Genomic DNA, 25928 nt, shown 5'->3' with positions numbered 1-25928 from the left:
GACTTGGTCAATCTATCGATAATAACCCAAACTACATCAAACTTCCGCAATATCTGTAGCAACACAACTATGAAGTCCATAGTAATGCGCTCCCATTTCCACTCAGGTATAGGCATCTGCTGAAGTAGGCCACCTGGCCTCTAGTGCTTATACTTAACCTGCTGGCAATTCAAGCACCTAGCCACATACTCAACTATGTCTTTCTTCATCTGCCACCACCAATAATGCTGCCTCAGGTCTCGATACATCTTCATAACACCTGGATGAATAAAATACCGTGAACTGTGTACCTCCTCTAGGATCCTCTCCCTCAAGCCATCGACATTAGGAACACGTAGGTAGCCCTAGATTCACAAAACACCATCCTCGCCAATAGAAACCTTCTTGGCACTACCTGTAGTAGTGTCTCTCTAAGAACTGCCAAATGCGGATCATCAAACTGCCAAGCCTTAATCTGTCCCAATAATGAAGACTAAGCAACAACACACGCAAGGACCCGACTGGGCTCTGAAATGTCCAACCTCACAAGTCTGTTAGCCAAGGATTGAATGTCCAAAGCTAGTGGTCTCTCCTCTGCTGAAATGAATGCCAAGCTACCCATACTCTCTGCCTTCCTACTTAAGGCATCCGCGACCATATTTGCCTTACCTGGATGATAAAGAATGGTGATGTCATAGTCCTTCAGTAACTCAAGCCACCCGCGCTGCCTCAAATTGAGATCCCTCTTCTTTAACAAATGCTGCAAGCTACGATGATCAGTATAAACCTCACATGACACCCTATACAGATAATGCCTCCATATCTTAAGAGAGTGAACAATCACAGCCAACTCTAGATCGTGCATAGGGTAATTCTTCTCATGAATCTTCAGCTGACGTAAAGCATACGCAATAACTCGCCCCCTGCATCAATACACAGCCCAAGCCAACCGCATGAAGCATCGTAATACACCGTATACATCCCTGAAATGGAAGGCAATACTAGAACTGGTGTTGTAGTCAAAGCCGTCTTGAGCTTCTGAAAGCTCGCCTCACAATCATTGGACCAACGGAAAAGAGCACCCATCTGGGTCAATCTAGTCAAAGGTGCTACAATGAATGAGAAGCCTTGTACGAATCGATGATAATAACCTGGTAACCCCAGGAAACTCCTGATCTCAGTCACAGAAGTAGGACGTGGACAACTCTGAACCGCCTCAATCTTCTTGGGATCCACCTTAATACACTCTCCTAATACAAACATGCCCCAAGAATGCTACTGACTCAAGCTAAAACTCACACTTGGAGAACTTAGCATATAGCTTCTGCTCTCGCAATGTCGGAAGCACTACTCTCAAATGATGCTCGTGCTCCCCCAAGCTACATGAGTATATCAAGATGTCATCAATGAAGACAATAACAAAGGAATCAATATAAGTCCTGAACACCCTATTTATCAAGTCCATAAGCACCGATGGGGCATTGGTTAACCCGAAGGACATTACCAGAAACACATAATGGCCATATCTAGTACGGAAAGCACTGTTTGGGACATCTGAGTCCCGAATCTTCAGCTAATGATACCTTGATTTCAAGTAGATCTTAAAAAACACCCTAGCACCCTTCAATTGGTCGAACAAATCATCAATGCGCAGCAACAGGTACTTGTTCTTGATGGTAACCTTGTTCAACTGGCGGTAATCAATGCATATCTGCATGGTTCCATCCTTCTTCTTCACAAATAACACTGGTGCACCCCAAGGTGATACACTAGGTCTCACAAACCCCTTTGTTAACAATTCCTCAAGTTGTTCCTTCAACTCATTCGGAGCCATACGGTATGGTAGGATAGATATAGGCTGGGTACTGGAGCCAAATCAATGTAGAAATCAATGTCACAATCTGGCAGTATGCCTGGAAGGTTAGAAGGAAACACATCGGAAAACTTCCGGACTACTGGCACCGAATCAATCATCAGAGACTCTGCGATGGTGTCCCGAACATATGCTAGATACGCCAAACAACCCTTCTCGACCAGATGTCGAGCCTTTAGAAAGGAGATAACCCAACTAGATGAGCTAACGGAGGAACCCTTCCACTCCAATCTTAGCAACTCTAGCATTGCTAAAGTAATAGTTTTGGCATGACAATCAAGAATGGAGTGATATAGAGATAACCAACTCATGCCCAAGATGACCTTGAAGTCGGTCATGTCAAGTAATAGAAGGTCCTCTCTAGTCTCGTAACCACAGAATGTGACCACATAGGACCGATAGATCCGATCCACAACCATGGAATTGCCCATCGAAGTGGACACATAAATAGGAGTACCCAAAGACTTACGAGGAATATCTAGGAAATGAGCACACAAAGAAGACACATATGAATAGGTAGACCGTGGATCAAATAGCACTGAAGCATCCCTACCATAGACGAAAATAATACATGTTATAACGGCATCTGAGGCCAATGCATCTGGTATGGTCGCAAAAGCATAGAACTTGGCTGGAGTGCCGGCTGGCTGGCCTTCACCTGATTGAATAGTAGCTGGATGACCTCTCCCTGTCTGGCCTCCCCCTATAAGATGAACCATACCAGTTTGTCCCCTACCTTGGTAGCTGGACAACCGGTGTTTTAATCATGGGTTGCTGACTCTGCTGCACTACCTTGCCCCAAATTCTGGGGCAGGTCCTCTTCATGTGACCAGGATCTCCACAATAGTAACAACCTCTCGGCAATATAGACTGTTGTCCTGAAGTCTGGCCCTGATGGCATGAATACCCATTAGAGGAACTCTGAATAGCTGGTGGGCAGTATGAACGCTCTAGTATAGCACTAAAGTGGGAGCTGGAAGAACCCTGGGGACCTGAATACCCACTGGAAGAATCTGGATGGCTGGCGGGTGGTAAGAACTCTCTGGCATAGCACTGAAATAGGGGTGCACTGGAGCACCTCGAGGAGGTGGTGGTGTTGAATATGGGGGACTACTGGGCTGACCCCTCCCAAACTGACCTTTGCCCCTTGCCCGGGCACCTCTAAACTCTCCAGAGAATCGAGCCCTCTTGTCATGCTGCATCTACTCTCTACCTCTTAGACGATAGCCCTCAATCGTCCGAGCAATCTCTACTACCAGCGGATAAGGAGTCCCCATCTCAACTCTCGGGACATGTTGGCCCTAATACCGGAATGCAACTCTGTAACAAACCTCTGCACTCTCTCTGCGTCAGTAGGGAGTATCATTAATGCATGACGGGACAAATCCGAAAACCTCGCCTCATAGTCGGTCACTGACATCTGACCCTGCTCAAGCTGCTCAAATTGATACCGCAACTCTTCCCTCTCGGGAGGGGGGGATATACCTAGCCAAGAAAAGCTGTGTGAACTAGCCCCAAGTAATGGGAGGAGAACCCGCTGGCCTGCTGAGAATATAAGACTGCCACCATCTACGGGCCCTGCCCTCTAGGTGAAAAGTAATGAAGTCAACACCATGAGACTCCAATATCCTCAAGTTGTGCAGTCTGCCCCTGCACCTATCAATAAAATCTTGGGCATCCTCATGACGCTCACCTCCGAAGATAGGAGGGTGTAGCCTAGTCCACTTGTCTAATAACTTCTACGAATTGCCATCCGCAGCTGGCCTAGGCTCGGGTACCATTGTAGAAACTGGTTGGGGCCCATCTGCGGGTAGTGCACCCAAAGTCTAATATACTGCAGCTGCATGACTAGGAGCCTGAGCAGTAGGGGTCTTTGCTCCTCCACCTGCCTGAGATATGGCTGGATCTATTGGAAATAAACCAGCCTGAGTCATGGAGTCCATGAACCGCAGCATACGGCCCATGACCTCCTAGAAGCCTGGCGTTGTCATGAAATTCGTCGAGGCAGGCGCTGCTGCGGGCACCTCGCCTTACTCCTCAATAATAGGATCCCCCGCAGGATCCACCGGTGGTGCAACTGGAGCAGCTCTGGGATGCCTTCGTCCCTTACCTCGGGTTGGTGCCCTCCCCTGGCCTCTACCTCGGCCTCTAGCAATGGTGGGAGCAGCTCCTCCCGGGTCTGGAAGATCTATCGTGCACGTCCTCACTATGTTTGAGAGAATAGAAGAAGGAAATTTAGTATAACATCAATTACATGATAGAAGATGAATAAAAAGTAGTTTTCTAACACCCTATAGCCTTCCGAAGATAAGTACAGACGTCTATGTACCGATCCGCAAGATTCTATTAGATTTGCCCATGACTTGTGAGACTTACTGAACCTAGTGATGTGATACCATGTTGTCATGACCCAAATTTCATTATAGGTCATGATGGCGCCCAATGCCATTGTTAGGAAAGCCAACCCTAATCAACTAGTGAGTTCTCATTTATTTTACCAAAAAAATCCCAACATTTTCTTAACTTAAATTTAAATCAAGCGATAATTAACAATTCATAATAATGGATATACATCCTAATATTAATAGTCTACCGATATGTGTGCCACGAACTAGTGTCACAAGTACTAGGGCAACTAGTAGAATGTACAAAAGAATGTAACTATCCTACTGCCTGAAACAGAATAGACAGTAATAACAAAAGAAGAGACTTCGGCATGCTGCTGAACGGCTCAGAAGGGGTAGCTCATACTGGAATCTCAGTTAAGTATCAGGAACGCGCACCGGACTGGTAGCTAGATGCACTTGCCTCAGATTCTGTACTTTCAGTACAGAAGTGTAGTATGAGTATATAAACAATATGTACCCAGTAAGTATCCAGTCTAACCTCGAAGAAGTAGTGACGAGGGATCGATTTGACACTTACTAGGGTCAATAATGATATAATTTAAGTGTTCCGCTAAGCATGGATGTCATGAATAAATAACAGTTGATAACAGGAAGTGACAGGTTCTTTCATAGATAATATTTCAGTTAACAATCTATATTTCAAGGCATTTAAAACAGTTCAAATCACAGAAAGTACCAAGAAAGTAGAATGCGCAAACAATGCAGAGGTCGTACGGCCCGATCCAACATAAAAATAAAATGTGCACTGCCGGAGGGTAGAACAGCGCGAACCATAGATGCATCTATTACCCTGCTCGCGAATCATACATGCAACGCGGTCAAACACAGATAAACATATCAAGCAGTCAATCAATAATTTATCAGGAAAGCAATTATCCAAAGTAAGGTCAAACTTCTCTTTAACGGTCAAGAAAATGATATTTAACTTTTTAGAAACTCATTTGCCAAGTTTGATATGGTTCACATAATCTAAATTAGCAATAAAGTTACAAATATGGCAAGTAAAACATGCTTTTGGGTCCTAAACTACACAGACTTAAGCATAATAGTAGTAACGCACGGACTCTCATCACATCATGCGTACGTAGCTCCTGTAATTAATGGCAAATATTTAATTATATCTCCTATGGGGACAATTCCCTCTTTCAAGGTTAGAAAGGAGACTTACCTCATTCCAAAGCTCACTTTAAATTTCAAGAATGCGCTCAAACCCTCAAATCGGAGCCGAACGATCCAGAACTATTCAAATGGAGTAAGAACTAGTCAATACATGCTCAAGAGCTCATATTCTAGCTATTAAACTAATTTTCTAACCCTAAATGCAAGGTTCCTAAAATCCACCCTGGGCCCACGTGCCCGGATTCTGGAAAATGTTTGAAGAAAATTTGTTACCCATAACCTAAAGATCAAGAATATATGATTTTTACTTCATTCCATAACAAATTTTGTTATTAGATCTTGTTTTTATCAAAACCCTAGATTTTACTCTAATCCCATTATTTTCACTAATCTATATGTGTTAGTCTACCAAAAAACCAAGTATTAAACTTACATTAAGTAGAAATAACTTACCTCAAAATGCTAGGTTGAAATCCCCTCTTTGGAAGCTCCCAAATTGTCCAAGGAATGAATGAAATGTGTCAAAAATGACACACTTCCCGTATTTAATAAAGACATTACCTTCATCTATTTTCGCACCTGCGATTAGGGTACCGCATCTGCGGTCTCTTTTCTGCGAGGAAAGGTCCGTATTTGCAGAATTTGACCGAGCTGGCTGAGGCCGCATCTGCGGTCTGGGGCCGCTTCTGCAGTTCCGCTTCTGCGGTACAGGAGCCGCATATGCAGTTCCTGGGCTCCTCCCCTTGGGCCGCACCTGCGAACGATCGACCGCTTTTGCAGTCTCGCACCTGCGGCTGGTCAACCGCAAGTGCGCTTATAACAGATGCCTGGAGCTTGAGCACCTTCCAAAAATTTCTAACTCAGCTCGAGCCTCGTCCGATTGACGCTCGGGGACCACGAGGCCCCGCCCGAACATACCGACAACTTTGAAATGATAAAACGGACTTGATCGAACCCTCAGAACAACATTAAAACTAGGAATCACACCCTAAAACCAATTGACTCAAACTTAAGAACTTCAAGTTCTTCAATTTACTTCCAACGTGCCAAAACGTACTTATACTACTTGAATTGACACCAAATTTTGCGTGCAAGTCTTAAATGACATTATGGAACCATTTCTGGTCTCGAAATTCCGTTTGAACCTTGATAACACTAAAAACCTGCTCCAAACCAAATTCAAAGAACTTCTAAAATCTTCAAGAACGAACTTTCACTATTATGCACTAAAACGCTCCCGGGTCTTCCAAAACCTGATCCGGACATACGCCTAAGTCCGAAATTATCATATAAACCTATTGGAACTATCAAATCCCAATTCCGATGTTGTTTACTCAAAATATTGTCCGAAGTCAAACTTGGCCTTTTAAGCCAACCTTAAGGAATCAAGTGTTCCGATTTCAATCCAAACTCTTCCAAATCCCGAACCAACCATCCCCGCAAATCATAAATTAGTTAAAGCAAGTACGGGAAGTCCTATCTAGGGGAACGAGGTTCTAAAAAGCAAAATGGCCAGTCAGGTCATTACAACTGATTTCATTGATATTTTGTACTCAGACATATTCATGCATATCATATCTCAGTCTCAGTTGTTATTTATTGATACATCATATCATTATTTTCGGGCTAGTTTTATGACATTGTGAGCCTGTGAGTGAGACTGGAGAGATTGATGACTAAGTGAGGCCAAGAGCCTGATTATGAGTGACAGTTATGGGATCGGGCTGCACGCAGCAGCGGATATACTGATTTTATGATAGCGCTTGGGCTGTAGGAGCCTCTCCGAAGTCTGTATACACACCCTTAGTGAGAATGGTTGATTATATTGAGAGATGGATCTTCCCTGGACATGGATCTTGTCCGAAGCATTTATATATCTGGAGATGGATCTTCTCCGTGGGGCCGGATTGGCCTTCCTCGGTATTGAGTGACTGATGGTCAGTGATATATATATTCTGGGATAGATCTTCCCTAATCCGTATGGGCCATATACAGTACCGAGTGGTTGAGCATGATGAGTGAAAAGTGTGAGACAACGAGATTGAATATTCTAAGAGTGTGAGTACATGATTCATCTCTTATATACATGGCATTGGCATGCACACATGACATACAGGCATAGAGATGCATTTTTCCTCATGCTATACGTTATCACGTCATTCATGAATTTTTACATACATTGATATGTGGGCATAGAGAGGTATTTCACACTTGTTATCTGGAAAGAAAATGAAACACCTTATTTATTGTGGAAAGGATTTTTGGAAAAATTTCAGTTTTCAAACTATCTCATGTTTTCGATGATTTATGTAAAGGGTTTGGATTTTCACTGATATTCTTGAAAAGCGAAACTATTTTTGGAAAGATCTGAAAAAGTTAAGCATTTTATCTCTGAGTTACTTCCTTATTTATATGCTCTATGTTGTTATGAATTGTTGTTTGCAACTGTGTTGGACCCGACCATGTACCAGCTCATCACTACTTTCAACCTAAGGTTAGATTTATTACTTATTGAGTATCTAGGGTCGGTTTTACTCATACTATACTTCTGTACCTTGCATGCAGATGTTGGATGTTGTTATTGCTGTGTTTGATGGGAGCTGGATCTAAAGATGTACATGCGTCCCTATTGTAGCTGCCTTTTGTTCATGGTAGCCTTAGATTATAAAACTCTGTTTATGTACTTTTCAAACAAAAGATGTATTTACTTCATATCAGCTTTGCAAATTCTATTCTTAGGAGCTCATGATTTGTACTACTAGTTCTTGGGGAATGTATAAGATTCAGATAATTCCTTTTGTTTAATTGTCTTATTAATATTATTGGAATTGGCTAGTTATTAGTTGTCTTACCTAGCAGATTGGGTTAGGTGCCATCATGACTAGCGGATTATGGGTCGTGACACAACTTTGGGAGCTTGGCCCATAGGGGAATGGTTTTCCACACTTTTTCATTGAAATCAAAGTTTTCCGATCATGGCCTAATTATAATTGGCCTACTATCAATTATGGAAGGACCATTTAACAACACATCATCCCTCTCTTCGCTATTATTTAACAAAATTATGAAATACCCGTCATTATAGAAGAGTACCTTAGGTTTTTGAACATTAATCCACTGACTAGCTATGAATCTCTCAATAGCCCCAATAGATGGTGTACTCCCCACCACATAGAGAATAATTGTTCGATTCCACGTCTGGTTCTCTTCTTCGATGTCCTCTTCTACCAATTGTACTACTACTTCCCCGTCTTGCATCAGTGGGTGTGTGTAGGTTAGATTCATACCTTTTGCTGTCAATTTGTTTTCCTGAAACATCCATGTCCATGATCTTCCCGTCTCCATAGTCTGTTCTGCCTTTTTTGTCTGATTATTTTTCCTGGTTGTCAATCTCTGCACCCCTCTGTTCCTTTGGTGGACTTGCATGTACTGTTCCATTGGTCTGTGCCTTGCTCAAGTTTGGTTGTTCAGTTGTAATCGGCACTATAGCAGTTCCTTTCGCTCCAGAGTTCACCACAGGTGTCAATTGATTGCTTGAGCTCATCGGCGTTACCATTTTTGCCCGAGCGCTTCCCAGATCTGGCCAATTTGGGTCACTATCACTATCTTCGTCCGGGTCTTCCTCTTGAATTTTCTCTTTTTCTTTAGCAGTTTGTTTTCCTTGCTCGCGCATGATAATGTCTGTTAATTTCCTTTCTACCACTAGCATTTTGTTCTTCTTTGCTCTTCCTCTTCCTCCCATTTTCGGCGGTGGTGCATGTTAGCTAGGTCACCTAACGTGCGCCGAGAGAGAGAGAGAGAGAAGTTTTTTTTTTGGTATTTATCGATCTATATGGGTGAAGACATAGCACAAAAAAAGATTTTTTTTCTCAATAGTTATGGTTGGAACTAGTAAAACTGAAGGTGATTTGGACGGTTGAAGTCAAAATTCATAGTTGAAATTGATTGAAAATTTTCTATGCGATATATGTATCTCACTTACAGGTACATAGCCGATGTAATATGTAAAATTTGACGAAGATTTGAACTGGTTGGAGTTCAAATTCCTAGTTCAAATTGAGTTGAAAGTTTTCTCAGTAGGATATACAATGGATACAAATGAGATACACAAATGAGACATGAAGGATATACAGGGGATACACATCTTATCTTTTTTCATGTTCATGTTTACTCGAATTTGGCTCAAATTTAAATTTTTAACCACCTCAAAACTCCATCAAATTATCTCAAAATTAGAACTGTTTGAATCTAAATAAATAGCAATGATGAAATAAATAGAAGGGGACTTTAGGGTTGTCGTGCAGCTATACCTCAAGTCTCCACAAGTAGCTGGATCCGGGCAGTCTCACTATGCATTGCTAGGATCAACTTTGGTATCTATCTGCACAAGAAGTATAGAGCGTAGTATGGGTACAACCAATTTATGTACTCTGTAAGTATCGAACCTAACCTCGACGAATAAGTAACGAGGCTAAAGCAGGCCACTTACAATAATATGTACGCAATAATAATTTATATATTATTATAAAAGTGGGAGCCTCAAAAGTTAAAATTGAATTATTAAAATGCCCTTTTCAATAATTTAAGTATCCTATTTATAAAAATGTAATAAAAACTAATTATTATTTATATAAAAAAAAAAAAACGATACACACCCCTTCATCAATGGTCATGTCCATTCATTTATGCAATATCTACACATGATTATCTCATTAGTGTTAAAACTTCCTCGATCAGATACAAACCCAAAAAGGAGAAACAAATTCCCAAGAAAAAAAATCTTTTTCACAAATTGTTCCAAAGACTCCCAAAATCCTCAACCAAAAATTGCCAAATCTCTTGAATTCCAATAATTTCAAAACCTCAAGAAATTCCAAAGCTAAATAGGAGCATTAGAGAAGACAAATACTCCCTCCGTCTCATATTAACAGTCATGGTTACTAAAAATAGTTGTCTCAAATTATTTTTACTTTAGAAGTTCAAGACAAAATTAATTATTTTTTTCTTTTTTACTCTTAGTAATAATTATCCTTGAAGAGAGATTAAATATTAAGATATGAATAAGAGTAAAGTAATCAAAATTCCATTCTAATTAATTTTTCTTAAGGAGCGTATACAAAAAAACATGACAGATAATATGACACGGATGGAGTAAAAGTAAAGACATGGAAAGAAGCGCTTGATGAAGCTTGGAACAAGCAATCCCACTTCTTTTTCACCAATAAGGAGAACTCACGCCAAGACTAATTACAAAAGATGTGTATGTCAAACAGCAACAATAAATATTAATGGAAAAAAGGCAGCACTTTGACCGCTGGATTTTATACCAAGTTTGCTAATGTTATTCCATGTGTACGAAACTAATATCTTAGTATCTTTTCTTTTAAAAATATGTCTTTTTAATTTATGAAGGGATCTAATACAATTAATAATAATTTTATGATCAATTGTACGCAATTGTGATTGAATATTTAAGCCAATTTACACTTAATGAAAACTGATATCCCATATCAAGTATATGAAAAAGGGCTAGAATGCTAATGCGTTAGATATGTTTTTCATCCTTTAAATTTATTTATTTTTCAAGAAGTGACTTTTCATAAATAGTTGTGTTCCTTCACATTGTTGACTAACTTTTCTTTTGACTCTTTAAAATAAAAGCATCAGAAGCCTGATGGTTTTAAGATATGAGGCTACAAAAGGCAAAGCTATTTTTTAAGGCTTTTATTTTGATTTCTTATTGTAACCGAACGAAACTCATTTTTTCTATTTTTTTGGTAACTAAAATTTTTATTAATTATCAGAATGATTACAATGAGGATCCATAGCTAGACTACATCACAATCTGCTATCTAGTCTAGTACTATCACTACTAGAACACAAAGAACTACATAACTACTAGAGCTAAACTAAATATTAAGTTGCCGAACCAGAGTTTTAATTCAAGTAGACACCCAGATATTACAAACATATGCTATCTCCCTCACCAATTGACTGTGACTTTGCTATTTTTTCAAACCTTCTCTGATTTCTCTCAATCCTCATAGTATGCACCCATTCTGTATAAGCCAATTTAAAGATCTGAGCTCTTTGTGATTTACCCTTTGATGCATTAATGATCCATTTCTTCAGTAGCTCCCATCATGATGTCCTGAAGAGAGGAACCTGCATCCATTTCAACACTCCTTCCCAGACTTTGTTAAAGAAAGGACACTCCATGAATAAGTGATTTCTTGTTTCATCACGACTCTTGCATAAATTGCATATAAGATCTACATTTATCCCTCGGGAGGCAAGTCTATCAGCAGTCAATAGCTTCCCATGCATCTGCAGCCAAATTGTGAATTGAGCTTTTGGTCTAGCATCATTTCCAAATCTCAAAGTCTTCCAAGTTATTCTCTCATTATCACCAATACGCTTAAGGTAAATCTGCTTGATTAAACTACCTGATTTGGTATCTTGAATTAGTGCCATTGTGTCTCTTGCTTCAAATATTTTCCTCACCATCTATCATGCCTGTTGAGGAATAGGCATTTGACTAAATTATTCGTTCTTGATGTAGTACGCATGTTGCCACCTGATCCACAACCTATCTACATTATGCTCTATATCCTAACTTGCCTTAGCTATCACAGTTTTATTCCATAGTCGTATATTTAGCAAGCCTAGGCCACCAATTGACTTTGAAGTACAAACCTTATCCCAAGAAATTAGAGCTTTCCTTGTGATTGTGTTTGTACCAGACCATAAGTAACTTCTATAATAGGCCTCAATTGTACTTAGTACTTTTGAAAGAATAGCAAACAATTGAGACCAATATACTTGAATACTAAAGAGGACTGTTTGGATTAACTGAGATCTCCCTGCATACGAGAGTTTTTTTGCAGTCCAAGATGAGATTCTAGATACCAGTTGATCAATGGCTACCACTATAGTAATGAGATCTTTTTTGTTGAGAGGGGGATTCCTAGATATTTGAAAGGGAGATCTCCTTTTGGAAATCCTAACTTATGTAGGATTTGATCTTGAATGATTTGAGTGACTCCTCTAAAATAAATGGAACTCTTCGCTTTGTTAGCTTGAAGTCTTGAAGTAGATGAGAAGTCCAAGAAATACCTATTCAATATGGAAACATATTCAACATCTCCTCTAGAGAATAATAGTAAATCATCTGCAAATGATAAATGAGTCACTGCTTGTTTAGAGCACTTTGGATGATACTTGAACTTTCTATTTCCTTTCAACTCATTAATCTTTCTGCTTAAATATTCCATGGCTAAGGCAAAGAGAAATGGAGAAATTGGGTCTCCCTGTCTTAGTCCTTTAGCTCTATCAAATGGTGTTGTGGGTTCACCATTAATTAAGATAGAATAGTTGATTGTCTTCACATATTCTAAGGTCCACATAGTGAATTGTCTAGGAAAACCAAGTTCATCTAGGACCTGCTCCAGAAATATTCATTCCACTGACTCATAGGCCTTTTGAAGTTCTATTTTTATCATACATCTAGGGAAAATATTCTTCCTTGTATATGACTTCACCAGTTCTTGAGCAAGGAATATGTTATCTGATATCTTCCTGCTTGGAATAAATCCAGAATTTGCTTCACATACTACTGATGCAATAACTTTCTAGAGTCTTGAGGCAAGTACTTTGGAAATAATTTTGTACAGAACAGTACAACAAGCAATTGGTTTGTACTCTTTCACAGTAACAGGATGACCAGTTTTAGGGATCAGGGTGAGAGAAGTATAGTTAATAGCTCAATTCGTCTTGCCACTCTCAAAGAATCTTCTTACTGCCCTAGTAATCTCTGGCACAATATACTCCATGCCCTCTTAAAAAATAGGTATTATACCCATCCATCCCTGGAGAATTATCATTTCCAATTGAACTAAGTCCATCAGGTATTCCTTGGTCAGTAACTGGAGCACACAAGGAGATTTACTGTTCATGACTTAGCTTGGGTCCCTTGCTCATTGTAACTTTAGTGACAGTCTTTAGTGAGGGATTAGAAGTCCCTATTAACCCTTTGTAGAATGATACAATCTCATCTCTGAGCTCCTTAGGATCAGTTAGCTTAGCACCTGAAAGGGAATTAAGTTCCATGATTTGCTTCATTTGGCTTCATTCCTTCATAACTGCAGCAAAGTACTTAGAATTTGAGTCCCCAAACTGTATCCATTGGGCTCTAGACTTTTTCCTTAGTATACTTTCCTCAAGTAGGTCCCATTTTTCAAAATTCATCAAAGCTTCTTTCTCCTTAATCACAAGACTATCATCATATTTGGCCACTAGTACAGCTTGAATGTGTTGTAATTCTTCTCTTGCCTTCTCAATCTTCAATGATGTGGCTTGAAACTCTCTTTGATTCAGCTGCTTGAAGGTTGGCCTCAGAGCATTTAGCTTGTTTCACATATTCTGCATAGGATCTCTATCAAGCTGTTTCTTCCGGTGGACATCAATTAGCTCCAAGAATTGTGCATGCTCACTCCATATGTTGAAGAATCTGAATGGAGCTCTGATGCTATGGTTCACACTCTGCAATGTCAATAGCATTGAGGCATGATCTGAAATATTAGGGAGGTCATATTCTAAGACAATATGGCCCACATCATCATGCAGTCACAGTTACTAAATGCTCTATCAATTTTGTTGCTAACCCTATCTGATCCTTGCTGCTTGTTTGACCATGTGAAGTATTCACCCTTCCATTGTAATTGACTTAGTAGAGTGGCATTAATACTGTCTGAAAAATCTTTCACTTCACTGAAACTCACAAGGTGATAACTCATTCTATCAGTAGTCGATAATATTGCACTAAAGTCCCCACACACTAGCCATAGGCAGTATTACATGAGATATTTTGAAGAGTGTCCCATAGATATCTCCTTTCCTCCACAGTATTGAACTAATATATCTCCTTTCCTCCACAGTATTGAACCCATAAACAACAGTCAAAATACACTGAAAGTTAGAGAAGAATTCTCTAACTTCACAATGTACTAATTGAGCTTCCACTTTCAGCACTGTTATATTGTAAGTTCCTTGATCCCACATCAGCTAGATTCTTCCATTAATAACAAAGGAGTAGTTATTAATAATACCCCAATTGGGAGCAATAGTCTTAGCAATTTTGGGACATTTGTGTTGCTTGACTCTAGTTTCCAGCAGCCCCAGTAATTTGATATTTTTTGATCTTATATACTTCTTTAACTCTCTATGGGGTCGTTTGGTATGAGGTATAAAAGGCATAGTGTTGGTATAAAAATTTAATACCACCTTAATACTTCGTTTGGTTAGCAAATCAGGTATAAGTTATTCCAGGATTAAAATCAACACCGGAATAACTTATACCTTATAGAGGGTGGGGTAATTAGCACCGATATAACTTATATATTCTTCTTACAAATTATGCAATTGTCATATTTAATACAACATACCAAATAATGGATAAAAAATAATCCCAGCATAACTAATTCCAGCATAACTTATCTCAGCATAACTTATACTAGTATAACTTATCCCGGTATAAGTCGTATTCAAACCAAACGACCCCTATGTTTATACACTTTATTTACACCTCTAATGTTCCATATAAGCCAAGTCATTGAGAAGTTGTATTACCTCCTAAATCAGGAGATTTTGCTTGTCTAGTTCTCTGATCCTCTCTTTGCAATGACAAAATTTTCCCAGTCTTTGATTTGCTAGCCATAGCAGCACTCAACTGTGGAAAGTTAATCAAGTTCAATTCCGGGCTTGGCACTTGCTCCTTGACGTTAGAGGCATTCCTCACTGTTCCATCTAGAGTTGCTACATGACTTTGTGAATTAGTTTTTTGTTGTTGATGTTTGCCTTCATTAATAGTTAATCTAGGCTGAGCTACCTCAAGATGATCCAGTTGTTGTTTGTCCACAGTTTGGCTAGTTGATGGTATCTCTTAGGCTTCCATTCCTGAACCACCTTCTTTTAATCTCCTCTTCTCTTGTTCTGTATTTGCCTTTTCATCAAGTGTTGTTCAGGTATCTTCTTAGAGCAGATATGTCCTATAGTTAAGCATTGAGGACAGAACTGGGGCTTCCATTCAAATTCTACCTCCTGCTGAAATTTTTGTCAATTTGGCTCCATAACTGTAATTGTGTCAGACAGTGGTTTAGACACATTCACTTCAATTAGCATTCTAGCATATGAGATCCTTGTTTGCTTAATTGTACACTCATCAGCAAACAAAGGTTTCCTTAATGCGCTAGCAATTCTTTCCAAGGAACCACATCCCCAGCCACTCATAGATAATTTTGGGAACTTAACCCACAGTGGTATATCAGTCATAAACTCCTGGCTAAAATCAAAAGCAGGAGTCCATGGTAATAATTGGTCGAGTTTGAATAGTATAAGGGCCAAAGAATAGAATTTCATTCATATCTTTAACATCATGAAATCGAACCACATAATAACCTTCCTTATGAAGGTGCAAATCCGGTGTAGCTAAGGTATTCCACATCTAGGATATGTACCTATAAATGAGGGAATACCCTCGTGTTTCTCCCATCACATAAGCAATAAGGGCATTCTTCCACTTTTCCGCTTCCTTGTCTACCTCGGCTTTTTTAGTTGTACTATTGTTTCTCCATTAACAATCTGGGGGGGGGGATAGGTTAAGGTCATACCATTTTCCGCAGCTCTATTTCCAGCAAATAACGAGTTTCATTTAGGTTTATTCACAATTGCCTCTTGCTCCGTAGGAATCTCCTGGTTTGCCTCCTTAATTTCAAGGTTGCTTTGTGTTAGGACTTTATCACCCTGTGTTTGAGTAGGTAAATTAACCACCGGAGCTTCAGCTATCTTTAATTGAGCTACACTCCCCGCATGAGTTTTCACTTGTATTGGTGTTTTATCCTCTTCCACCGGCTCCACCACCTGCCGCTTCTCGACTGTTGAGCTCTAGGATGGTTCCGATAAGGGTAACTGTTCCATTGGAATTATGGTAGTTGTTTGTTTGGATGTTGAAGCATTCACTTTGGATTGAGCATAGCACTCCCAAAAGCAATTTGTATCTCTACTTAGGTCCTCCTCTTCCCCGACCTCGTCCCCTTCCCATAGGACTCCAGGGCGCACGTTAGACTAACCAGCGCCTAGAGAGAAGCAGGAGCGAATAATTTTCTTTTCTCCAATATGGCTTATAACATTTCAGCCAATAATTTTTGATAATTGGTTTAAGTTAGTGAAATAAATTTGAATTAAGTATTTTTTATATTTTAATATCTGAGAATTTTTTTCTCATTTTATTTTCTTTATGGGTGTTGAAGTTAAGTATTAACTAGAGTCAACATTGCTATTTCCATGGATTCTTTCTCTTCAATACTAAGATTTTCTTGAAAAAATATCTTTCAATTTTTTTTCCATCGAGGATAGAAAGATAACAACAGATGGATTGTACATGGGAAAATATTGAACGCTGAAGACCAAGATCAAAATTAAAATTCAAATTAACAGGAGGACTCTAAACTAAGCGTTGTGCAGGAAGGGGGAAAAATCATAGCTCACCATATATTCATTGAAAGCTTCAAAGGTTCCACATGAGAAATTATTGGTAGTATTTTTATGGGAATAAATCAATGAGATATAATTGTCAATGAATATTTATTTTTTATTCATTCACTGACTGTGATTTTAATAGGAAAAAAATTCTAAGATGATTTACTGCACATATATAATCATCAGGTATGATACTATGTGATGTGTATGCGTTCATGTTCCTAACTTTAGTATTACCATTTGCTATTAAATTATATAGTACACTAATCTGCAAAAATATTTTAGAATGAATTTTATGTCGTTAAATATTGCATCCTACGTAAATTTCTTATATACTCTTTTAACAGGTTATTCAGATTACTCAATCATAAAATTGGTAATACTACAATTATTTCAATATACTAACTAAAACAATAATAACTAATGCCAGCACAAGATGTTTAATGTTTTAATTTTTAAAAAATTATCAAACACAAATGTTCACCATAATAGAGAGTACATAACATATAGTATATGTTATCATATTGTTATTATTTTGTGGGCCTAACCACCTCATATTCAACCGATCAAAATGACCATAATGTAGAGCGGATAATAAGACCATACAAAAATTAAAAATACCAAAGGAGTTATTACGCATACAATAACCATTTCAATTTGTATTATATTCTACAGTTATTTATCTTTCCTTTATTAATGATATCATGCGTATCCAATTAAAATTCTATTGTAGAGTACATGGTAATATCAGAAGTTGGAAAAGAGATGATTTGACTCAAGAACTTTCTTAAAGAGCTAGGGAAAGAGTATGACAATTGTGAGTTTTTCAGCGATAGCCAGAGTGCAATTCATCTTGCCAAGAATTTAGTGTTTCATGCAATATCGAAGCATATCCAACTGAGGTATCATCATATCCGAGAGTTGATAAGTGAAGGAAGTCTTTCCCTACACAAGATACCAGGATCGAAAAATCCGTCAAATATGTTAACCAAAATTGTCATTATTGACAAACAAAGGTTGTGCACTGCCTCAGTTAGCCTCAAGATTGATAACGTGAGGGCACCACACCAGAGAATAGCAAACCATTTTTTTTATTGATGTAACATGGGTTTGAGGGGGAGATTGATGGGAGCAAACCTTGTTGTTTGTAAAAGAAAGAAAAAAGAGAAGACGAAACAAAAGTGAAAAAGTCAAAGAAAGAAATAAATAAAAAAGAGAAAAAAGATATGTGAAAAAGACAACGGAAGAAAGGAAGTTGTAATGAAAAGAATGCAAAATGTGAATGAATTAAATTGATTTACTGGTGTCGTCCTACTGTCTGTTCACATTTTGCTGAAGATTTCATCTATTCCTCTGCCTACAAATAGTTGTAATACATCCCTCACATTCTTCTTTCTCTCTAAATATCAATACAATTATTTTATGTGTGGCCGTGGAGTAGGCGAAAATTATCAAACCACGTAAATCTTGTCTCGTGTTGTGCAATTTATTGCTTTTCTCCTTTAAATATTTTTCCTCATCTATTAGCCTAACACGCTTACCAACAATTAGTTCATGTCAAACTCTTCCTTAGTCCAACTTAGGGTTTACTACTAACCACAATGGAGTTCAATGGCAATATTTCTTAAGGGAAATTTTGACCTTTAATCCTTTGAAAACCTGATTTGGTCTTGGACGGGAGCTAGGGGGTTTCAATTCCTCTTCCCCCAAGTAGTATGAAGCTCTTAAAATTTTTAGTTATCTGGAATTCAGTGCTATAGAGTCAACTAATTAGACATTATTATAGGATTTAAGCACAAACAGTGCCTAATTTTGTTTCTAGCACCATAGCGTCGGCCTCCAAAGTGCCCGTGCCTAGCCAGCGCTGTAGCGCTGGAATTAGCTGAAAACCACTGTTGCTTTCCACTATGGCACTATTGTCCAAATGCAATAGCGCTCACTAGTTTAATTGTGGGAGAAGACTAAGAGTAGGAAAAAATATTGCTTAGAGTACTCTTGCACACTAAGTGTACTTATATAGGGAATATTATGGTTAATTAATCTTAGAGCACCCCTTATGGTGGACCCAATATTTCCTACAAATATCATCCTAATTAACTCTGAGCTAAATCAAAATACTTTCCACCCATTGCAGTGCACTGAATTGAGCATCTCATATGATCAAACACAGTCAAAAATAAAAAAATCAATATTTAAGTACGTTACATAACTTAAGTGGCACAAACAAGTATAGAATGAGTGGGCGTATCACAGAAGTTCGAATATCACACAACTCAAAATATTTAATTCAAGTAGTCAAACTAAAACCAACCTATATAATCCAAGAAAATCTTGTACTCTGATGTGGGACAGTTCTGCTGTTTCGGAACTGGTGATGGCTACAGTGTAACATGCATTCCTGATCATCTTGTCTTGCTTGGACAAAAGATCTAGCAGGAACTGGAATCATCTTTACTCTTGCCCAATTAATCTATTCAACTTTGAATAAAACTGGGATTTTTTACTGGAATTGCGATATCTTCTATCATTCGGAGTAATATCAATGTCTTCACCACCTGGAGAGGATGGAGGCGAAAAACTCACTTCAAGATCTGCATTTCCCTGTCGACATTCTGATCCTGCATAATCTAAGATCAACTGTTTGGCCTTCTCCTCAGATCTTCGGCTAAGATTTCTACTAAGATCACGAGCTACTCTCGCTCCTTGAGCTAATTTATTGGTAGAACTATCCCCCTGTACACGTTCTGATCCATATTCTAACCTCAACTGTTTGGGCTTCTCCTCATATTTTAAGCATGTAGTGATCCAACGACTACATGCTAGCTCTTCAACATCAAAATTAATATCTTCACTTGTATGTTCCACATTGAGTACTTCTTCCCTCGCCTTGGTAAGGAATTTTCTCTGCCAGCAGCATACAGAAGGAATTTCAAAACAACTGTGAGAACGGATGAAAGTAATGAATCCGAAAGCAGACAAGCTAGATGTATTTGCACCTACATGCATATTGCTCATATGATTATATGTTACATCTGAGCCGTAGGTGGAAGAATAATCATCTTCTTCATCAACTTCACCTCTCATGTCGAAGTATTGCACTGCAAGTTGTAGATTGGCAAAGTCAATAGAAATGGGAAAGACAGCCCAAAAAAAGGACACAGCAAAAGTTTCTTAAGCTTTATGAGTTTTACATACCTCCGGTATTGTAGGCATGGGCGACCAGTATTTCATTTCCCATGCTTTTTTGTTCTTCAAGAATTTCCTCTACACAAGTGGCAGCAGCGTGGCTACAATGATGCAACTCGATCAATTCTAATGTGGGAATATCTCCAATCTCAGAAGCCATCTCCTTCAATTTATAGCAATGCCTTAAAACTAGACACTCAAGGCTAGGAAGACTATCACTGGTTGCTTTCCATTGCACCAAGTTTGTCATGAAAATGTGTAGCAACTTGAGTTTCTTGAAACCCCCTTCATTTAGATTCCAATTGCTCCCTTGAAATGCAAAATATTTTAGCTTGAGCACCTCAAGATTGGGTAATTTACCGAGAAAACTAATATCCTTCCATAGCAGATGTGTTGCTTCAAGTGTCAAATGCATTAGTTTTTCAGGGAAAGAGTTCCATTGCGGAGCAGGAAGCCTAGGGAAAAACTGCACATAAGGGGGAAGTGCTAGATGAATTCTTAGCTTCCGGAGATCAGATAGACAGATTAGACTGTCATTAAAATTAGACCATTCATTAAGATCTGGATTAATCAAAACTCCCAATGCCTTTACATTAGTGACGGCCATAAAAATTTCCTTCCAACTGGAATCAGCAGTTCGTAACGAATGAAGAGTTTCTAAGTATTCTATACCAAGAAAATTTTGTGCCTTGGGAGGAGCAGGCATGTACAATCTCCCTGGATTGAAATGTCTCAGACTTGACATCTTCCAAGTTTCCAATGGCAGGGTGTAATTCATTTTCCGCAACTGAAATAACACTCATCGTTTGTAGATTCCACAGATTGGATATGGACGCCGGAACTTCACTACCAGTGGTAAAACTAACATATCTCAACTGTACTAATTGTGTTATCTCATTGGGAAAACTTGGAAAGTGAATATTTTGCACGTCCAATACCCTTAGCAATTCAAAACGGGGATCTACTATTTTATAGCATCCAGAGTTCAAAAAAGAATGGAGCTCACCGAGGCACAAGATGGTCCGAACTGAATCAAAATTACCTTTCTCCAGTGCAAGACTTTGATTTTCTAAACCATCTGTGTGCAAACACAGTCGATGTTCAATCTCCATGCATTCTGCGGACATTTCAAAGCTTTTAGTCATGACATGAAAGAACTTCTCAGATTTTCCTTCTCTCAAGCATAATTGCCGAAGGAGATCATGAATTCTGCAACTTCTAATTTTGCCATTCGCTCTTCGTCTACTAACTATAATCAAACTTCTGCTAAATAAATCCTCTAAACACTCTTCTGCCACCTCTTCCAACTTTTTATGACTACTTGGCTTCAGGAAACCTTCAGCAACCCAAATTTTGATCAACTTATCCACATGGATTTCTTTATCTTCAGGAAAAGCGCCCATATAAAGGAAACAAGCTTTTAAGCTACAAGGCAAGTAATTATAACTCAAAGCTAATATTGCTAAACACTGCTCAGAGGTTGAACCTTCATGTGATTTCATGCTTTCAAGAACTTTTTGCCAATCCTTATATGTCCTACTGATCTTGGGGAGAAGCCCGGCTATGACAACGAGAGAGAGAGGTAATCCTTGACATTGTTGTGCTATCTGCTTTCCCATTGACTCCAATCGAAGAGGACAGACTACGATACCAAATACCTTGTCGGCCAATAGTTTCCAACTATTTTCCAGATTAAGGAAAGGCATGTTAAAAGTGTAACCATTACCAGCAGACATTGCTACTTCTGAGAGCCTCGTTAACATGATTCGACTGCCATTTTCATCATCGGAAAATGATCTTATGACTAGGTTCCAGGCCTCTATACTCCATATATCATCCAAAACTATCAAATACCTCTTGCCTTTCAGTTTTCTATACACTTGCTCTAATAGTTGGTCATTGCTCAAATTACTATACATTGCCTTTAGAGACGGTGTACCAAAACTTAAAACATCTAAAAGCATTTCTCTAACATCATATTTTTGAGAGACAGTTACCCATGATGAGACATCAAAGTGATAGAATACTGATGGATTCCTAAAAATGCTTCCGGCAAGAGTTGACTTACCAATACCGCCCATACCAACAACTGAGACGACATTCAGCTCCCGTGCATTCCCTCCAATGAGTTGATTGAGTACCTTGTTGAAGACATTCTCCATTCCGACAAATGTATTTGTGAGCGTAACTGTGTTAAAACAAAAAATCAGAAAACTGTTAGAAGAATAAAGAAATGTATAAAATAGTAAAGAATCAGAAATATTCCGAGTCCACAATTTTTCTTGTGCGTCCTTAAAGAATTTTAACCCCCTCACACGTTGCCAAGGTAATGGATTAAATACTCCCAGGATAAAACGGAATAAACCTTCCTGCAACAGTGGCAATACAAACTGCAGGATACCTGTATTGGGAAAAAACTGAATTTATATTAAAAATGATGTGTCATGACACGTGGATTAGTTGAATGGTCAAAGAACAGCAATTGACTAAGAGGCACGGTGAAAACAGCCACGGGAAGAAGAATTTAAATAAGCACGAGACGACGTATAGATACGAGTCTCGTACCAATTTAAATTATTTGCAGCCAACGGATTAGAAGGCATTGAAAGCAAGGATCAGATGACAGAAAGGAGCCCAAATTCATTATTAAATGTCTGATACGTTATAAAGTTGGTATTTAATAGGAATGATTGTATAACGGCCTATTAAATGTCATTTATTGCTCATGATTATATCATTAAAGCTGAGGCTTTATTCCTTTACCTAGAATGATCTATAAAAGGAAGAAGGATCATCATTTGTAAGGACACGGAATACTATTGAGAATTCATTGAAATACTTATCTATTTACCTTCTACCATTGTTCTCAAAAGTATTTTATTTTTTGTCTCCTGATTATCAGTAACCCGAATTTCTCTTTTAGCTTTGACCAAAGACTCAGATTTTTGGTTAAACAAATTGGTTCCGTTACCGGGAATCTGATAATCTTTCTTTTTAAGCTATATCTTATCTATTATCATCACCATGTCAAACAATAACGCCGACAACAACAGTAACAACACATTGGGAAACCATGAGAATCAAATACATCAAAATCAAGATGTCGTGGTTCCCTCTCCTTTAAATTCACCACGTCAATCTCGTGAAGGCACTCCTGTTACTGAATCCCGTGCTGATCAACAAGAGCAATCTGAACATTTTGAGGAGTTACAACTGAAGCTTTGCAAAAGCTAATCGATGCACAAGTCGGCAAAGCTCTTCAGGCACTTGTTAGTCGATTGCCTGTTGCGCCACCTACACCGACTCCTAATAATAATACATTGGAGAACCCCCGTTCTGGTCTTGATAATTCTAGAAACGGAGCAACCCCCAGTGAACCACAAGAAGGGGGACAAGGTAATTTAAATAATTCATATTTGCAAAATTTAGTACTAACCTTGCAGAAACAGCTGAAGGAACAAAATGAGCGAAAAGAACAAATCCCTGGAGTTCCACCTGTAATAAAAGGAGTAGACATGGACAAATACTCACAACAGCCATGGAAGCCTAGTGCTGCTCCCCTTCCAATTCCGAAAAAATTCAAAATGCCTGACATCCCGAAATATGATGGTACTACAGACCCACGTGACCACGTGACTGCATTTACAACCGGCGTGAAAGGCAACGACTTGACCAAACAAGAAATTGAATCAGTATTGGTCAAGAAATTTGGAGAAACACTCACCAAGGGTGCATTAACCTGGTATTCTCTTTTATCTGAAAATTCTATTAATTCTTTTGCTGAGCTTGCAGATTCTTTTATTAAAGCACATTCGGGAGCACAAAAAGTTGAGAAAAGGATGGAAGATATTTTCAAAATCAAACAAGGGGATTCGGAGTTGCTTAGAAACTTCGTTGATAGATTCCAACGTGAAAGAATGACTCTACCCCGTGTGCCAGACAATTGGGCTGCTATAGCTTTTGCAAGTAATTTAAATGACAAAAGTTCTGAAGCCATGTGACGACTCAAAGAAAGTCTTAGAGAATTTCCTGCAACCACATGGAATGATGTTTACAACAGGTATAACACGAAGTTGCGAATCGAAGAAGATACCGTACCTAAGCTCCATCATGAAGAAAGGGGCAGTACCCGAAGGTCAGATTCCGAAAAAAGATCAGGTAAAAACAGGTACGATCCATATATGGGACCCGCAGGAAAAGACCTACGGTCGAAGCAAGATAACCAACAATACGATCAAAAGTCAAGGAACCGGGATTCTGGCTCTTCTTCAAAGTTCAGGAATGATCGGAATAGACAAGATTCACGTGATGATGACAGGAGTTTAAAGGCACGATTCGGTGGATATAATTTTAACGTCTCTACCTCCGAGCTCGTAGCTGTTTTAAGAAGCATGGGAGATAAGGTACGGTGGCCGAAAGAAATGCGGTCAAATCCAAGTAGACACAATCCGGATCATTGGTGCGAATTTCACAACGATCACGGGCACAAAACTTCAGAATGCAGATTCCTGCAAAGTGAAGTAGATCATTTATTGAAGCAAGGATACCTCACTGAGTTATTTAGTGAGAAAGGAAAACAAGCTTATATGAAAAACAGACAAGAACCACCACAACCTCCTTCACCCAAGAGGACAGTGAATGTCATAAGCGGGGGAGAAGATATTCATGGCATAACTTACACAGCTTCCAACAAGGTTTCTAAGGTAACGATTACACACGGGAAACGGGTGCGGCAGGTCCTTGACAATGAAAGCATTTCGTTCGATGACGCAGATAACGAAGGAGTAACAACTCCACATAATGATGCACTGGTAATATCTTTACTTGTATATGATACTAATGTAAAGCGAGTTTTGATTGATCCAGGAAGTTCTATAAATATTATATTACTAAGGGTACTGCGGGAAATGCAAGCTGAAGACAAAATGCTACCCAAGGCGCACACCTTGTCAGGCTTCGACAATTCAAGCGTAGTAACAAAAGGTGAGGTAATACTAACAACTTTTGCTATGGGTGTTGTGAAAGAAACTAAATTTCAGGTAGTTGATATGGAAATGGCCTACAATATGATCATGGGAAGGCCATGGATACACGATATGGATGCTGTCCCATCAACCCTACATCAAGTTATCAAATTTCCATCACCATGGGGAATTTGTCAAATTCGTGGGGATCAACAGATGGCCAGAAATGTCAACGCTGTAACAAGTACGAGCGCCGCAAATAAAGCAAAATAGCAATTACAGGAAACAGTTGAAAGTAAAAAAGATCAAACTTCAACTGAACAAGAGAAAACAGATTTGGACTCAAGGCCTGACACAATTCAAGAACCTGAAGAGAATGAAAGCATCAAAACGACGATTGAAGAGCTTGATGCAGTGATGTTATTTGATCAACAACCTGAACGGAAGGTTTATATCGGGGCTAATTTAAACACGAACATGCGAGGTATGATAATCGAATTTTTAAAAGCTAACTTAGATTGCTTTGCTTGGTCCCACGCTGATATGACAGGGATACCACCAAATGTGATGACTCACAAACTCAACGAGGACCCTTCTTTCACACCAATAAAGCAAAAGAAACGGAAACAAGGTGCTTTCAAGAACCAGGTGATTCAGGATGAAGTCCAAAAATTATTAAAAATCGGATCAATCCGTGAGGTAAAATATCCAACTTGGTTAGCTAATACGGTGGTTGTACCTAAGAAAAATGGTAAGTGGCGTGTTTGTGTAGATTATACTGATTTAAATAAAGCATGTCCAAAAGATTCCTTTCCCTTACCACATATAGATCAACTAATTGATGCGACCGCAGGTCATGAACTT

The 25928-nt window shown here is 38.9% G+C and overlaps 2 protein-coding genes across 2 annotated transcripts; both read right to left on the bottom strand.

The window, feature by feature from the left end:
* Nucleotides 1-19238: 19238 nt before the first annotated feature.
* Nucleotides 19239-20298, bottom strand: LOC104230143 (protein CHUP1, chloroplastic-like). The gene is made up of 3 exons (XM_009782880.2): nucleotides 20110-20298; nucleotides 19915-20012; nucleotides 19239-19818 (listed from the first exon to the last, which is right to left on the bottom strand). Exons 1-3 carry the CDS (start codon nucleotides 20258-20260, stop codon nucleotides 19366-19368), a joined length of 702 nt encoding a protein of 233 aa, XP_009781182.2. The 5' UTR covers nucleotides 20261-20298; the 3' UTR covers nucleotides 19239-19365.
* A 431-nt stretch (nucleotides 20299-20729) lies between these two features.
* Nucleotides 20730-22262, bottom strand: LOC138889514 (putative late blight resistance protein homolog R1B-17). The gene has a single exon (XM_070172829.1). The coding sequence runs from the start codon at nucleotides 22260-22262 to the stop codon at nucleotides 20730-20732; it is 1533 nt and encodes a 510-aa protein (XP_070028930.1).
* Between the last annotated feature and the right edge of the window lie 3666 nt (nucleotides 22263-25928).

This window comes from Nicotiana sylvestris, chromosome 4 (genome assembly GCF_000393655.2).
Source record: "Nicotiana sylvestris chromosome 4, ASM39365v2, whole genome shotgun sequence".
Lineage (NCBI taxonomy): Eukaryota > Viridiplantae > Streptophyta > Magnoliopsida > Solanales > Solanaceae > Nicotiana > Nicotiana sylvestris.
Note: the sequence above shows the minus strand (reverse complement) of the source record. Positions and strands in the feature narration are given on the sequence as shown.

Excerpts from the sequence above, each read along its gene's own strand:
- LOC104230143 (XM_009782880.2), bottom strand. The coding sequence starts at position 20,260 with ATGGCTTCTGAGATTGGAGATATTCCCACATTAGAATTGATCGAGTTG. Across the intron at positions 20,013-20,109 it reads CCATGCCTACAATACCGGAG|TGCAATACTTCGACATGAGA; the intron begins GTATGTAAAACT and ends TACAACTTGCAG. Across the intron at positions 19,819-19,914 it reads ATCATATGAGCAATATGCAT|AGAAAATTCCTTACCAAGGC; the intron begins GTAGGTGCAAAT and ends TGCTGCTGGCAG.
- LOC138889514 (XM_070172829.1), bottom strand. The coding sequence starts at position 22,262 with ATGGAGAATGTCTTCAACAAGGTACTCAATCAACTCATTGGAGGGAAT.